The 17,982-nt window shown below is 42.6% G+C and overlaps 1 protein-coding gene across 1 annotated transcript in view; it reads right to left on the bottom strand.

Annotated features, from left to right (window-relative positions):
- Positions 1 to 1,161: 1,161 nt before the first annotated feature.
- The window catches only part of sorcs3a (sortilin related VPS10 domain containing receptor 3a), a gene marked incomplete at both ends in the record, with an annotated part of 256,176 nt that continues 239,355 nt past the window's right edge, over positions 1,162 to 17,982 (bottom strand). The window contains 8 exons of the mRNA XM_083655384.1: positions 1,162 to 1,220; positions 5,834 to 5,994; positions 6,869 to 6,974; positions 9,228 to 9,327; positions 9,478 to 9,609; positions 15,464 to 15,576; positions 16,466 to 16,589; positions 16,871 to 17,004. Coding sequence (XP_083511510.1) covers positions 1,162 to 1,220; positions 5,834 to 5,994; positions 6,869 to 6,974; positions 9,228 to 9,327; positions 9,478 to 9,609; positions 15,464 to 15,576; positions 16,466 to 16,589; positions 16,871 to 17,004 — 929 coding nt within the window. The remainder of the gene's footprint in view (positions 1,221 to 5,833; positions 5,995 to 6,868; positions 6,975 to 9,227; positions 9,328 to 9,477; positions 9,610 to 15,463; positions 15,577 to 16,465; positions 16,590 to 16,870; positions 17,005 to 17,982) is intronic.

The following is a 17,982-nucleotide window of genomic DNA, read 5'->3' as shown; positions in this document are numbered from 1 at the left end:
ATCTCATTTTGGAATTAAGTGCCTGATGTCTCTTCCTTATTCGTGGATATTGTATATATTTGATTACTAGTAGCCACAGTAACTTTTCACACTGATGATATTGATATTGTATATAGGCCTATTTGATCACTAGTAGCCACAGTAACATTTCACACTGATGCGGCGTTTGTAAGAAGTATCAGAGCCATTGTTTCAAAGGACAAATGCAATACTCCCATGATGCTAATGGAAATAATGTTTGGTACAGAGTTTACAGTGTGATACATTTTTTATATGGCTAATGAAATATAATAGTATCGATCATGTGTGAATATTTCCATGTCGATATTTTTCATTTCATTTCAAGGAGAATTGAGTTAAATCTGTAATGTGCCAATACAATTAAACTGCATTAACAGATGAACCCTTTGTACAAGACATATGCCACCTGACAGTAAATTAGAGAAGATGAGAATGGAAGTCTATGCAAAACTGATTGGGCTCTTTTGATGCATGATTAGAAAATAACTATTTACAACACTTGCTTATCTACAACACAGAAACTGTGTCCTCAATAAGAACATGCACAAGTCAAGGACCTTATCAAAACAAACAAAGTTGATTCTTTAAGTAATGTTTGACTTTTTAACACGCTTTCCAAAACAGACCCATGGTCAGATCTTCTGTCTTCACCATTGTACTCAGACTACGAGCATGTAGAAATTAAGTATACATATAATATATACAGATAACAGAACTGATGATAATAGTGTACATTTCAATAATATTCCCTGTTTGCTTGAAGACTCAGACATTATAGTCTATATATAGGCAGAAACAATTTTCAAAAGCAACCTCTTTAGGAAATTTACACAACTCTCTTCATAGGTTTTGACAAAAGCTCAAGAAATAAAGATATTTCACTCTGCAAATGAATGTATCATGTAGCTTATACATCCACAAAACGGAATATGTTTTGCCAGTAATTACAATGATCTCATTGAGTGGATTTAAATTTGCTGCATGGATGTTGTTGTACAAGACATCCATGCAAATCTGTATAAATGAGGTCCCTTAGAAAACTATTAACATCAATTGTGTTTGAGAATTACAAAACAGAAAAAGAGAAACCCCAACACTGTAATACTTTGTTCTGTACACAAGCCGCTGCGCTGCCCAGCTTTACACACTAGTACAGTTAGGAATCTCCCTTGTGCTCTCGCAGGCGTTTCCGACTCCCCCTAAATGACAAAAGGAAAGGAAAAAAGAAAAGAAAACAATTGTTATTCGTTATTATTAGTGTTGGGCAAATTACTCGGGAAGTGTAATTAGTTACTTATTACTAATTACTCCTTTAAAAAGTAATCAAATTACTTTACTTATACTTGGTTTCAAAAGTAATTAGTTACGTTACTCGTTACTTTACTTTATTTTCGCTACCTCCACTCTGAAAAAGTGATACAACCTGTTTACTGTAGCCAGCTCCTTTTAGAACTAAATACACTTTATTGGAAGAATAATGAACCTTACAGGAGGAGTCAACAATCAGCCAAACTGCATACTTTTGATTTATTTGGCAACCTAGGGTAGGACAAAAAAAGTAATCACCTTCTGTTCAATGCAGTAGTCTCACATAGCCAGACCTACAGCATCTCCACACTTCCTTTAAGCACTGTGCCAGCGCTGGAGAAAGTAATGCAGTAACTTGAAGTTACTTGGATTAGTATCTGTAATATAATTACTTTTTTTTTAAATTGTAATCCCTTACATAACTGGCAACTAAGTTACTGTAGCTGAGTTACTGCCCAATACTGGTAATTAGCGTAGGCGCTTTGATGCCAGGGGAGGGGGGGGTTATTTGACATTGACACCTTTGTGTTAATTACTGAATTTTCAATGCGCTGCCTTCAACAGCATGTAAATTAGATAGTGACCAATTTTAAACCTGTGTCTTTTTCTTCCTTCTAACAATGCTACATTTAGATTCAGTCATGTATGGACCTACAGAAAAACAATTATGTTTTAAAAGGGAACAACACTGACACGAGAGGAAAAGTTGACCCTAATGTTGCCCTTATCTGTGATGATTTGCTGAACATACAGTACAGCTCCATGAGCATGATTTGAATGGACGACCTCATATTAAATAGAGAAGGTGTGAAAGATTAATATGCAGCATGACTGTTTTGGAACTACTACTATTATTGTAATACTGTATTAATTTGTATTTGAATGTAAATGTGAGGACGGGGTGAACATGCAAACTCCACACAGAAAGGCCCTTTTTGACGACCCCACCTGGGCCATAGGCACAGAGGACATGGGGATGGGGACACACCCTCAACGCCCACAGCGTCCCAAGCGGGAATCGAACCCGGGACTGTCTTGTTGTGAGGCGACAGCGCTACCACTGCGCTGTGGGGATAACACTTTACTTGAGGGTGCATATGATGACTGACATGACAGCTGTCTATGACTGTTGTCATTAAGTGTCATTCGGTAAATTGTGTCATTGTTAATGCAATGTTGACATTGTTTGAGATTAACACCTCATCACTTTCCTGCTCTCTCCTCTCTCACATTCCCCTTGCTCTCCCTCCCTTCTCCTGCTCTCTCCTCCGCTCTATCCTATATTTCTATATTTTCTATATTTCTCTATCAATTGTTCAATGTGTTATCATTACTACTGTAATTTGCTACTGTTGTGTCAGCTAGAATTAGCTAGACATATTTTCTGTGAAGCCCTCTGGGACATGCTTGTGAATTAGGGCTATACAAATACATTTGACTTGACTTGACTTGAGATGTCTTCGTTACGACAACTTGACCTTAATCAAGACAACATAACCGGTCATAAACATGAAGATGTCATTAAAGTCGAGCTGAACCCAAAAATGACTTTTCTTTTCTTTTAGTTCAAATACCTGGGTATGCAGTGCACCTATTTAATAATGTATGCAAAAAGAAATCACAAAAATATAATTTCTTTAGTTTTTCACACTTTTTCACATCAAAAGTTCATTTTTCAAGATTTCATTGATAACAGCAATCTACAGTTTGCTTACGTCACCTAGTACTATCAAATTTCTACCCCATTTCAACCAATCATATCAGACATGCAGCTGTCAATCAAATCTTCATTTCAGGATAATTTTCTCTTCTAAATGAAGTAGAAAATGGTGCCTAGTGCCTGTCATCTGGCAGAATTCCTATCCCATAAACTAACTACTAACTTGGCCAATTGCATGAAACATGAACAAAAAACAAAAACTATAATCTCTAAGAATGCAAAGAAATGTAACTGGCTCGTTAAAACGCGCATTCCAGGAATATCGTATTTACAGAAATAGCGTGAATGGCGCGCGCATGAGAGCGTGGTAGTCAGGGGTCGCCCCTCGGAGATTCCAGGCGGGCAGGCAGCACCTATGCATCGGATTGTCCGCTCGCTCCGCACGAAGCAGCTGGCTCCCTGGTACTCTGCGGATCCCACTCGCGTAGCATGACAACAGGCTGAATCCCACTCGATTTGGGGGTGGAACACGCCAGGATTGGCCAATGCCAAAGCCAGTCCTCAGAATTGTCAAATCAAATCATCGACACGTATATGGTCCGCCTCTCAATTCGTTTTCAGTGTCCGACGCGCTCGCGCTGGTGCATTCCGTTCCGGTTCACGTCGACTTTAAGTGCAATTACATTTTCAAATGAGTTTATAACAGTGTCATTCATATTTTCCTTGACCTCAACTACAGTGGCACAAAGTGAACATTTCATTTCGTAGATGATGACTGAAGGGAACGATGAGTTGAAGAAAGATATCAAGTTGGAAATAAAGTTGAATATTAGCGCTCGCGCTGGTGCATTCCGTTCCGGTTCACGTCGACTTTAAGTGCAATTACATTTTCAAATGAGTTTATAACAGTGTCATTCATATTTTCCTTGACCTCAACTACAGTGGCACAAAGTGAACATTTCATTACGTAGATGATGACTGAAGGGAACGATGAGTTGAAGAAAGATATCAAGTTGGAAATAAAGTTGAATATGAATGGTATTGGTGTATGAGGATTTGCAAGACTTATTCATTTCCATCTTCCACAACCATTTGGAAGTTCACCACCTGAGGCAGGATGGACTAGATATCCAGCAGAAGTAAGCTGTGTGTGTGTGAAGTTCACCACCTGAGGCAGGATCGACTAGATATCCACAATAATAGCAAGTGAAAGCATCTTCATTAGTATCAATGTTTTCAGATATGCAGCCAAGGATCTCACTTGCCGACCCTCTTGTCAGCCTTGCTGTTGTTGATACTGCAAAAAATAGTCGGCTCTGGAAGACGATACAAAGTCAAAGGAAGCAGTACTATCTGGCCAATTCGCTCTTGACAGTGTGTTTTTCTTTTGTGATTAATATGAAATGTTTCTTTGAAACCAGCAGTTTTGTGCCCAGATAGTGTGGTTAAAACGTCTGCCTCTATGCCCCCTGCTGGCCTACAGTAGGATTGAATCCCAAAGGCCACATGCCAAAACACATCGTTGTTTTTTTTACTGATATTTCATTGTTCTCAGTGTAGCTGGAATTGAAATGTCTTTCCCCCCTATTCACCTTATTCACCACGCCCACCTTTTCTCTCTTCCGCGTTCGACGCAAACGTATTTGTTCTTCCGGTTCAGCACTAGTTGGCGGTCATTTTTACTGTAGTTCACGCGGTGCGAGCCCTTTAAGACCAGTGCATCTATGGGTAATGCCTACTGTGGCTAATATTAGCCGCTAGTTAGTTATGTTATATGGCAGTAAAATGCCACTGAATGACCAAATTGATATAACTTTTCACCATTTCGAGTAACACTGTTTCCATACGGATCACCAGCGTTAAGTTTGTTGTTTATAACGTGGCTATATTCATAACGTTTTCTATCTCGGATGCGTTGTTTCGAATCCCACATAGGTTACGCTGGCGCAAAACGTGTGGGTTTCAGGACGAAACAGTCTCGAGCCACTAACGTCATCTTTAGAGCACAATATTCCTGGAAGGCAAGTTTAACTAAACAGTCCTCTGCATTCTACATAAAATTAAGATATTACGGGTTGTTTTATTTTCTATGTTACATACTTATTGGCCAAGATATGTTAGTTTATGGGGGAGTAATTCTGCCAGCTTTGGAGGGGAGTGTGGGCGGCCATCTTGCCTGCGAGCTTTTTGGCAAGTCTAAAAAATAAAGGTCGAAGAAATAATCTACATCCGGTTCTAAAACGGAAATACTATTACGGAATGACGTAATGCGGAAGCGTCCATGTGTGGGCAAAGAATAAGGTGAATACAGGGGGAGTCTCACTGAGAGCAATGCTCTTTTTCAGGAGCGCCCTGTTCACATTCACACCTGGAATCTGACCAGTACACCCACAGTCTGATCTGCTGGCCACTGATCAGCTCGACTGGAGCGGCTGGGGTTTGGCTCAAGGGCACCTCAGTGGTGGTAATGAGGGAGGGGCAAGCGCTGCCCCTTCCCCACCCCTCCAATCCCAAATATCGACCACCTTCCTATCCCCAGCTACGGCATCTCCACCTCCAGATTCATTTCAAGGAATTGTGCAAAACTTTGCAAGACCTGTAGAAACTGTTCCTACCAAAGACTCACACACTGCTAAAGACTACATTTAAACATTTTGACAGATTAAATTCAGTTTTATGCAAAGCATTTAGACCATGGCTGACCAATTTGGGGATGTGATGTCACATAACATCATTTATTTTTGGCCCACGGACCTCCATCCAGATTAATTGTATAATTTGTGCACCTCTGATTTAGACTAATGAGCAGAATGTTCATGAATGTTATGCAGGCTCTCCACTTACGTTTGACCCTGGCATCCAGCTCCTTCTCCATGAGTTCTTTGGACGTGGAGAACTCACTCAGAGTGATTTTAGGCGTGCTGTCGCCCTGGCCCACCGAGCCAATCATCTCCTGCTCTTTCTCCTGGTTCACCTCAGCGTATATGTTGATCCAGGGTATTTTTCTGAAGATCAGTAAAGAACACATTGATGATTGATTGATGCTCATATTTTGCTTGGAAAGCATCTCCTGTATATCTACAGTACCAGTTTCACCAGTTTCACATTAAAAAAAAAAAAGTCCAGCTATTTATTGATACAGTAGCCTACTGGTACGAAAGATTCCACTTTTCATAATGATCATAAATCATTATTTAAATTTGGAGACTAACTCTGAGAGAAGAACAACTTACATATAAATATTACAGTACACAGTTCGGTTGGCCGATGGGGCCGTTAACTTTCGAAGTTATCGTGACTATAGTTAAACCTCTCTCATTCATAGGCATAATACATTAACTTTGGTATTTCCCATCTATAACTTATGATGCCTATTATACAGCCTTATTTAGTCACTATGCAATTTATTTCAAATTACTAGTCATTTTGGTTATTAATTGTTTTGTTTTGTCAACTGTGAGATTTCTTGAAAAATGCATCTTCTTTAGATTAATGGGGAAAATTCCATATCCATAATTAATGACAACTTTTCCATTTCCCGCAGACTTTTCAAGAGAATCATTTTGAGCACGCATACATTATTCAGCAAATAACAGCCGAGGCACAGCCGCAGCATATTAAACAATTTAATGGCCGTTTTCTGAGAATGTCATCGCTGATTGGCGCAAGTGGCTCATGCATCAGAAGGAAGCATGTTGAAATGATGTCTCCAACCTCTAGGAGGACATGTGAAATAGCATTTCCAGTGCCATCGGATCGTCACTGATTGGTGCAGACCGTCCTCATCTGGCATCATCAAAAATGGATGACATGGTAATTCATATATAGTTGGTTTTTATATGATTACATGTGCAGCAGGCAGAAGTAATCACAGTGTACCTCTTAAACTTGTAGATGAGAAACACGGCTAGACCGAGGAACACCACTGATAGAAGCATCAGCATGGCCGAACTGCTGTGTCTCGGGTTGGAGTCCACCAAGGGCGCTGTGGAAAGGGGGAGACAGGACAGAGAGAACGCCACTGCCATTGAGATGCTGGAAAACCTACTGTATATTCAGCAGTTTTATGCAATTTGAATGTGGCAGAAGAGCGGCCATGTTGTTAAAACCATAGTTAAAAAACATTTCAACTCCAGTGGTTTCTATAGTACAAATTGCATTCTGTCTTGAGCGTTTGCCGGCTGCCGATTCACAGCGACAACTCAAAAGCGCTAAACGAATCCCGCTGTGCGTAGTCGGTAAATGTGAGACAGCGATTGTTGTGCGTAATGAGAAGTTTGCTTTTGTTTTTAATATCGCCAACGTCTTAAGTTGTGGCGGCGTGAAATTGCGGTTTTCTAACGCTCGCCCAAGTGGATGGCAGCTGTAAGTAATTCAGACATTTCAGCTTGATTTGCAATGGTTAAATGCACTTTGATATTTATTTCAAACAAGACGCCTAGCAAAGCGCTGGCTGCACTCGCTGTGATGAGTGTCATCGTGCGTGGTTCTGATCATCGCTCCTGCACCTTCTCCTCGTGATTCTGCTGAGTGTGCTAATGTGTACCACTGAAGGGAAATAACAGTGCATTTTATACCATCTCCGTGCTGTTTCTGGGCCCTTCAGCTCAGAGATGGAGGCGTCTGATGCTTGTGACCTTTCTCAAGCAGCTTGAAGGCTTTCCAGACCTTTTCTTGGGAGGTGAAATGTACAGAGCGATCCAGCTGGCTACACGTCCAATGTCACTGGAGAAGAGCGCGCGGCAGCGCGGCACGTTCCGGAGCAGCACTTTTGCACACGCTGTAATGCACCAAACGCTTTGAGCTATAGACCCGCTCACGGCTATATTCCTCCAGGGACTGTGTGGCTAATGGAACCTGCCAAGTATAGAATACACTACAAGATCTGCCCACCAGTGGGATCAGAGAGCCGGGGCCGAATGGGTTCTCGAGGACTAGCGAGGGCTTTTAATGAAAAGTAAAGTCTAAAGGAGACAGCACCTTATTGGCAATCAGTGTGCCGCCACCACTCCCGCTCATATACTCAAAACAGCCATTTGTTTTGTAATGGGAGCTTTCGGAGGTCTTGAATGTAATTGATTTTTTATCCTCAGACAAGCAATTACATCGTCTGTTACAGTATCAAGACAGTTTTCAAAACTGAACCGCATTGTTGACTTTTCAGGTTTCACAGTCTGCACCTCAGTTCCCCTTGACTTGTCGTCATTTCACCTGACAGCGAGGAATTTCACCGGCAGGCTGTAGCGTGTGTGGGAGGGTCACGCTATTCCCCCCCAGTTCCCCTCCCCGCTGAACAGGCGACCAGACAAGGCACTAGTGCAGTGACCCAGGACTCATAACCCCACCGGCTTCCCACCCGCCAACACTGCCGATTGTGTCTGTAGGAACGTCTGACCAAGCCTGAAGTAGCTACCGCTGCCGGGAATTGAACCCGGGTCTCTTTAGTGGTAGGGGAGTGCTTTTAACCCGCCCGGTTGTTAAATCAAGTGTCCGTGTGCTTCATGTCTTGCTCTCTAGCTTCTGTGTGGTTCTTCAGTTGTCCCTGAGACCGGTTACCTGCTGGTTTTGGACCTTGCCTTTGTATTGGACTTTTTGATTCTTGCCTGGATTTGTTTACCAGTTTGGACCGCCTTCTCTGCTTTTGACCCCATTCGCCTGCCTCACCGTCCCGTACCTCGCTGTGTTAATACAGTCAGCATCAGCTCTGCCTCGGCCATCTCCATTTTTGGTCTGATCCCCTGTGTTCCTGCTATCCTGCTAGCACGCAGCCGTGACAGTAGGCAATTCTGAATTCTGCATGTGCCCTTAAAGCACACTGTTCTTTCTCAAGGACTAAATAATCAACATCATTATACTCAGTGTAACACTCATTTTGTGGTTGGATGGCTGTAAAAGAAATAGAGCAGATGTTTGGCTCTTGATGGCAGGCATAAAATATCCCTTGTCTCAAGGAGTTCCACTTAAAATGAAACCCCTCCCCACCTCGCCTGTGTTCTTTTGCCTGGGATGGTGGCAGACCGACATGCATTTTTGATTGGAGGACCAAAGAAAATTGATTGTTGTCAAAACATGGGCAAGACGGTTTTATGTCATGACACTTCGAAATGAAGAAATATACAATTCTGGAACATAATTCAATGATCCTTGCAAGTTAATATTTTAGAATATTGCATTCACACATTACAGTCGTAAACTTAATGGCAACATTGGGAAAAAAGTGGGATCAAGCGTTTCTTACCGAGCGTTAACTGTGTGATGTACACAATCACCCTCGCCCCCGGCTTGAGCTCGAACTCCACCAAGTTTTGGTTCAGCGCACTTACAATTATTTCAGATACCTGTCAAACAGATCCAACAACCGAGTTCAGAGGTGCTGCAAATCACAATCTTTTCTATATACACACTCGAGGAACTAACTTATTTGGTGTAATTATGATTTCATGAGAAAGAATTGTGTGCAGTAAAATCCAGTCATGCTCGACGCATACCCGCTCCAGCTCCTCCTCGCTCTTTTTCTTGCCCTCTGATTGGTTCTTGTGAGGTAACAGGAAGAGCTCTGCGGCTGTTGGGACACCTGGGAACACGGCTACCAAGAGCTGCTCTTCTGGGAAATCAGACACCTGTAACAAGGGACAGTGAGGAATGTGCATTAGCTTACAATGGGTCACACTGTGACAGCTGATTGGTACTGAAAGCTACATGAAATAAATACATTCAAATCATCATCTTAGTGCTGTGTCCGTCAAATCATATAATCAGTGTGGTTACTGTGGTTGATGTGGTTCTACCCCCCCCCCCCACACACACACACACACCCACCCCCACACACACACACACACACACACAAAAAACACCTCGTAGACTGTAAATAATCGTTGTTGTCGGGTGGAAACCTTGTATATCGGAAAAAGAAAATCACAAGGAAGAAAAAACATTCACATGTTAACATAGTCTACTACTAATAACAACATTAATAACCAGTTATATAACATATTTCGCTGGTCCAAAGTACCTGAAATGTTCACGTTATTTTTGGGTACCCACTAAATCCATGTATGAAATAAAAAGAAAATGGCCAAATTTGGAGATACAAGGTTTCCGCCCGATAGCGACTTCAAAGGATTTCTAGTGAATTACTTTTCAATCTTGAGAGAGAACTGAATTATGCACTCTCATTCTAATTCAGGATACCATTGCCCTGTCTGTGAGTCCCTACTGGAGGATAAGTGGTTGTCTACACTCAACACAATAGCTCAGAAAGAAACATTTTCTCAAAGTGGTGTACATCATCCCAACCCCCCCCCCCCCCCCCTTCAAAAGTATTAGATGCCTTAATCTTATCATTGTATCATTTCTCCTGCCTTTTTTCCTTTTATTGAGACTCATAAAATACATTTCAAAAGCCTCGGCGACAAATTTAATAAGCAGTTCAATGAAGAAAGAAGGAAAATGGAAATGTTCAAACTCAAGTCAGTGGAGCCTTCACAAACAATAGATACAAATCTATTAATGGATTTTTCAGCTTCATCTCAACCGCCAACGCTGTCCATGTTGTATTATTATTTTGATTAAAAATCCCCCCACAATGTTTGTCTTTTTGTTTTCAGAACGGCAGCTTTTACGCAGTTCACTTGATAAGGCAACTTTTATAAGGCACAAGGCAGACAGACAGAGGCCCGGGCGGTGATCAGTCTTCATTTAGGAGCCTGTGATGTTTTTATGTTTTCTCTGTGGCCTGGGCGGACAATGGAGTGGCTATAGCCAAAGCACATCAATTATCAAGGAGAGAAATCACTATTTGCGCAGCAAAGTAGTGGACAAATGATAGCCGGGGCACGACTCACAATGAGAGGAGGGGCGGCAGAGGGGGAGATCAAGTGAATAGGATGGAAAAGCAGAAGCCCCCCTGGAAGAAAGAGAAAATGAAATCGATACACTCAGACCATGTTTGCGTTCGTTGCGATCAGTCATTAGTTTAAAACGCTGTCTAGTCGCTTGAGAGCGCTCCCTTTTGAGTCCCTGTGAACTCATTGCTGGATTAAAAATATGATTGGGGTTGTGTGCAGGAGTGAGAGGTGAGTCACTTGCTGAGGACGGGGGGGGCGGGAGCGCCACGCTGCGGGGACGCCCGGCTCAATTTGCTTTCATCCATAGATTTCAGACTGCAGCATTTGATGAGATTACCGTGGAGATGAGCTCTGGAGGGATTCGCCAAAGAAACGCGGCCATTTGCATACAAACTGGAATAATCAGACACATTGAAGGCGATTGCACTTGTAAACATGCATATTTCCGGCACGGACAGCTCAATTCTTCTTCTTCGAGAGATACAGTTTTCGGCAATTCCACATGAAATGTATTTCCTATGAAAATTATGCAGATTTTTTTTTTTTTTACACAATGAAATAAGATGATAGATCAAATTATCGGTGGAGCTTGCTACAGTGCTAGATTTACAATGCACAGATTGGGTGGGAGAGTACATTTTTGTGCCTTTGGGAAGCAAGGAGGACGACATAGCTCGGGGTGGATTAACCTGGGAGAGAAGCTAGTGTATGGGGAGTATGAACATATTAAACTGTATGAGTTTGCCGAGGAGCGCTGCTGGGATGAGAGAGAGGGTGGTGTCTGAAGAGATAGACAGAATGGAATGAAATAACCTCCATTACTGAACCAGCGTTCAGGACTGCGAGTGCAGAGCCAAAATGAGATGGGTGAAGAGTGCAAAGTCATGACTTCAAAGAGTCGGCAACAGGGCGACACAGATATCCAAATATGTAACATGGTGATCTGGAAAGAAGACAACAAAACAGACATCTGTGCAACTCAAAGGTAATAGAATATAAAAGCCCGTATTGGAACTGCCAACATTTTCACCTAATGTTCGACTTTAATAGTTTCAATTCGAGGGAGCTGCAATAACGCTGTGCGGAACTCGGGGACAAAAACTACTAACGTCCTTTTTGACACCGCTAGTTTTTAGCTTTACAGCTTCAAATGGGGAGTTTTAGTATGGTTTGTGCCGTGACGCAAGAACAACTCGTGCAGCATTTGCTAACCTGAAACTGCCCACCTCACAAATAAAGTTAAAATACGATCATGTCATGCATACATTGCGTTTGAAATTTATTTGCAGAATCATTTGCTACATTTACATACGCACAATTATAATTGTTCACCGATTATTGGAGTCATTTGAATAGGCTTTTTATATAGTGAGAAAACTGTTCTGTCGGTGTTCCTGTTTTCATGCAGTCTTTCACACTGCAAATGAATTATGGATTCAATACATCAATCACCCTCTCCACTAACAGCCACTCACAGTGTTAGTCAGTTCCCTGCTGTCATAACTAAACAGAACTATAATATTGTTCACACACCACTCCCCTTGTAACCTTTCAAAAAGATACAAATTGTGAAAAGTGGTTGTGAATGCCTCAAGTTCATTTCCAAAATACAACATATCCAAAAGATTGACGTGAAGTTCCCCCAAATAATAGAGGAAGCCATCTGTAATGTAGCGTAATCATTCTGTTAACTAGTATTCACCTAGAGTTACCTTCCATCTTTTAAGACAGTGGTTCTCAAAGTGTGGACGGGGGACCCCCAGGGGTCCTTGAGGGTCTGCCAGGGGTCCCCAGCAAAAAGGGGGATCAGTTTAGGGGTCCTTAACACGTGGAGAAAGTTTGAGAACTTTTTCTGTTCTTTTTTAACAAAACCTGTCACATACAGTATCACAACGCAACACGTTCACAAGATAATGGAGACGTTTTGCAAAATGAAAACTCGAACATGTGTTAGTGTGTACAGCCCACAATCAATTCGGTCAAATACATTTTAGGCACATCGACAGAGATTCCACTGCAGTTTGACTTCTACATTTACTTGCAAGCTTTAGGCTTTAGGCTTCAGGCTTCAACTTCCATCAGCCGTCCAGCTGATCGATTTGAGACTGAAGATGGTTTGAGTTTCTGTAAGGGATGTTCATATTGATTGAGTGAAGTATGCCCCACATTAGCTGCTAATATAGATTCAGTGAAGAATGCCCTACATTAGGGCAGTGATGTGAAACTGATTTGTTAATTTGGCCTTAAAAACTTAAATATTAACAAAGCAACTTATTACACTAGCTTTGGCATGGTGTCTAAGAGATTTCATTGCCCATTCATTTTCCCATAGACGTTTTGAAAAAGTTTGCTTGGTCAAACGAAGAGAAATCAGGAGAGACTATCATGGACTACGAACATTTCACTCAGACCACAATAACAATAACAAACAAGATTGTGTGTGTGAGGGAAGGGGGGGGGGGTTTGGGGCCAAGTCAAATTACCGTATTTTGATAAAGTTTTTTTTATGTCTATGCAGAAATGAATGAGGAATGAAATCCATTAGTTCCCATGCCAAAACGGGAAGAGCGAAGAGGGCGTGATGTGATGTGGGCACTCTATGTTGAGGTAGCCAGGAACATTCTTTTATGTGGTTGCCACAGCAGAGAGGCTCTTTACTCGCTCAAGTTCATTCCCCCGTAGTACAAACTATGTTCTACAAATCAAATATCTATTGAGCCGTATGAATAAAAATGAATTAAAGAAAAAAATGGACTGAACGACTTGTACAAAATCAATTGTCTCCACAGCATGGACATGAATCCGGGGTGTTCGTAACATAACCTTCACCCACCAAAACATTCGACAACAAACAAACAAAGCGGCCACCCTCGGCTCCGGCGTTCAATCCTGCCGGCAAGATGGCCGACAGCACAGCACCGCCAAACGCAGGAAGTTATTCATGAGAGCTGTGAATGGGGAGATGAGTAGCACTTAACAAGGATGTGTGAGCTTCCCACACACAGCCAGGGCACTCGCACCCCTCCTACATTCGAGTATGCTTAAACACACACGCTCGCGCATGCACACACACATACTGTACATACACACGCTCACACACACACACACACACACAGACTAACAGATCCCCGTACACTACTACCCCGCCATCCCTCACCCCTCGGATGCTAAGTTTGAAACTGAGTGCATCTTTCCTGGTGACTTTTGAAAAGAAAGGAATCAGCGCTCGTACAGTAACGCCATCTTGGGAGAGGCAGCGGCGGCCTGTTGGCACCTGCGTGATAATGAATCACACGGTGGCCCGAGGCCGTTCGCTTGCTGCACCAAAGAGCTGAGCGGATTGGACAGCAGAGGTAAGATTAAGAAGAAAGGAACAAATGAGAGAGAGTCAGGAGAGAAGGAGAGAGACAGTAACAGAGAGAAGAGGAGGAGAAGGAGAGAGACAGTAACAGGGAGGAGAAGGAGAGAGACAGTAACAGAGAAGAGGAGGAGAAGGAGAGAGAGACAGTAACAGAGAGAAGAGGGGGAGAAGGAGAGAGAGACAGTAACAGAGAAGGAGAGAGACAGTAACAGAGAAGGAGAGACAGTAACAGAGAGAAGAGGAGAAGGAGAGACAGTAACAGAGAAGAGGAGAAGGAGAGAGACAGTAACAGAGAGAAGAGGAGGAGAAGGAGAGAGACAGTAACAGAGAAGAGGAGGAGAAGGAGAGAGACAGTAACAGAGAGAAGAGGAGGAGAAGGAGAGAGACAGTAACAGAGAGAAGAGGAGGAGAAGGAGAGATACAGTAACAGAGAGAAGAGGAGGAGAAGGAGAGAGACAGTAACAGAGAGAAGAGGAGGAGAAGGAGAGAGACAGTAACAGAGAGAAGAGGGGGAGAAGGAGAGAGACAGTAACAGAGAGAAGAGGAGGAGAAGGAGAGAGACAGTAACAGAGAGAAGAGGGGGCGAAGGAGAGAGACAGTAACAGGAAGGAGAAGGAGAGAGACAGTAACAGAGAGAAGAGGAGAAGGAGAGAGACAGTAACAGGGAGGAGAAGAAGAGAGACAGTAACCGAGAGAAGAGGAGGAGAAGGAGAGAGAGTAACAGAGAAGAGGAGGAGAGAGACTAACAGAGAGACAACAGGGAGAAGGAGAGGGACAGTAACAGAGAGAAGAGGGGGAGATGGAGAGAGACAGTAACAGAGAGAAGAGGAGGAGAAGGAGAGACAGTAACAGAGAGAAGAGGAGGAGAAGGAGAGACAGTAACAGAGAGAAGAGGAGGAGAAGGAGAGAGAGTAACAGAGAGAAGAGGGGGAGATGGAGAGAGACAGTAACAGAGAGAAGAGGAGGAGAAGGAGAGAGACAGTAACAGAGAGAAGAGAAGGAGAGACAGTAACAGAGAGAAGAGGAGGAGAAGGAGAGAGACAGTAACAGAGAGAAGAGGGGGAGAAGGAGAGAGACAGTAACAGAGAGAAGAGGAGGAGAAGGAGAGAGACAGTAACAGAGAGAAGAGGGGGAGAAGGAGAGAGACAGTAACAGAGAGAAGAGGAGGAGAAGGAGAGAGACAGTAACAGAGAGAAGAGGGGGAGAAGGAGAGATACAGTAACAGAGAAGAGGAGGAGAAGGAGAGAGGACATGCAAATCACTCACTTGGAGCAGTGCCTTCTTAATGACTCTGGCCACGTCCTGCCTCCACTCGGGGATGTCGGGGTTGAACTCGTCCAGATTAGGGGAGAAAGATAAAAGTAGAGATTTGAAGAATTCTGTGGAGGAGAGTCGGGGGGGAAGAATCACAGATGAATTCAGTCAGCGTTTATTCTCAGGGATCTTCGCCAACTGTCATTTTGCTCACGTTGAGTTTCAGGTGGTTCAACAGCTTTGATGAAAAGAAGAGGCTTTCATATGGCCGACACTTCCCTTGGGCTAAATGTATCACACGCACTCCTAGATAATTAGAAAGTGTCACTGCGATACAGCAACACATCCACTGGTAATAAATCACTGTGTTTTACAATGACTTGCTGCATGATTAGTTCATTTGAAGTAAAGACATATTTTCTTCAGAGGTAGAAAGAGTAATGGGATATTTTTGCTTAAGTAGAAGTGCCCTAAGACAGTACACATGGGTAGCTCACTGAAACTGCAAGACAAACATTTAGTGACTTTTCAATTTAGAATATGAATATATTGTGTGGTTGAAGTAAATAAAGAATAGAGTGAGAGAGAGAGTAGATACTTAATCAGAAAAGGCCAGAAAGTCACACACTACTTTAACACTGATGATGAAGATGTACCAGTAGTATCGAAACATTTGTCTGTATTCATACTTTATGTGATTTTTTTGTGCGCAGAGCATGACTTCCTGTAATACATGTAAATGCATCGAAAATACTTTTTCGGCCTCCTTCTTAGTCTTTTTGATTTTAAGTAGTGTGCGCATTCCTTGCCTTTTCTTATATGAAGTCTCTACTAATTGATATCTACTCCACCACTAAAGGGCCAAGCAGGGGTACACCAGTTTTGAAGTAAATAGTACACACTTCTGTTAGTATTTGAGCAAGTACTGTACTAAAAACAATCCAAGAAGACAGTACAGTACTAGTCCACCTGTGTTTTTCATCATCAGAGCGGAGCTGGAGGAGCAGCACTGACCTTGGACTGCTATGGTCTTGGTGTCCTGCAGTATGGTGTTGGCAGAAGACACTTGGACTGTGATGGTGTGCATGCCCTCACTGGGGAAGGTGTAAGAGATGCTCCCATCCAACGATATCACCGGCTGCAAGCACAGCAGGTACAAGATCAATATTACACATCCGTTTAACATCTACAGAAGATCAAGAGTTTAGAAAGAAAGAAAACTTTCAGTGGGTCAAATAACTTGGCACAGGAGTATGGAACTTATTATGAAAAGGATATTGAAACAAATCTATGCAACTAACACTAAAAATAAACAATAAGAATAAAACTGATTTAATAATAATACATAAAAGGCTACATAGCAAGCAATACAAATTAGACAAACATTTCCATTAATGAGCTCTGCCCTGGAAAAAATACCTCAGTGTTGTTGCCTAACCACCAGAAGTAGGTGACAGTGCGTGAGTGGCTGGGCCAGACCACCGCTGTGATGTTCACTTCCTTGTTCCTTATGACCACGAAGGGGGCAAGAAGTTGGACGTGCTCCACTGGACCTGAGAAGGGACACAGCAGGAGGGTTGGATGTCATGTGTGGGCGCAACGCAAGGAATGAGGCATCCATGGGAACGGGGTACTGATAAAAAAAAAACGACTACTGCTGCTACAACAACAACAACAAAAACAATCCAATATGCAACATCACACATCCCATAAACACGGGGAGTACAGCTGCAAACACTGTTGCGGTTGATACCTCAGTGGAGTTTTGGATATTGCATCTTGAATCTAGACTGCACCAATGTATCATATAGGACGAATCAGCGTGACGTCACTTGTCACCCAGAAATGCGGAACCCCGCGGCAGTTAATAGTATGAGCTGTGCTAAACAAATGTTAATATCTCAAAAACTATACATCACATCGCTTATATTTTGACATTCTGAATGAGAGCAGAATTAGCTCAAGAGTTTGAAGTATAATGCATGTCATGCTAAAGTTGTGTGAACTGTCAGTTTTTAAAATGTAAACAGAGTTACCTGGCTAGAGTCTAACACTCAAGCCTCCGAAAGCTCATGCTCCATAGGGTTCCATTGCCACCCAGTGACGTGGTTTGTTTACCAAAATGCTGCTCGGCTGATCCCTCGTATTCTTTTATACAGTATACTGTTACATACTAGCCAATCCTTTCAACTGGAGTTCAAGCTCCTGTATCAGCAAGCGTCCACCATCCTGAGGTGTTTTCCACCAACACACAGAGGGATGTATTTACTAAGAGGTGAGCTAATTACTATAGAGTGCAGCTTTCTCCAACTTAGCACCTGATCTATTAACAGGTAAGGCACCATATACACTTAATGTAATTCAATTCACAATTTTACAATTGGAATACCTGTGGCACTATGTAAGTACTGTGTGTGCATGTCTACCGGGAGACTGGCTGGTTTAACACTGCACATGGGAGAGCGCAGACCTTGACGCCCCGCCCACTGTAGCTGAGCCAGAGGCCAAGCTGGTTTAACACTGCACAGGGG

Source organism: Poromitra crassiceps (assembly GCF_964638095.1).
Source record: "Poromitra crassiceps genome assembly, chromosome: 19".
NCBI classification, from domain to species: domain Eukaryota; kingdom Metazoa; phylum Chordata; class Actinopteri; order Beryciformes; family Melamphaidae; genus Poromitra; species Poromitra crassiceps.
This window is presented reverse-complemented; position numbering and strand designations above follow the sequence as displayed.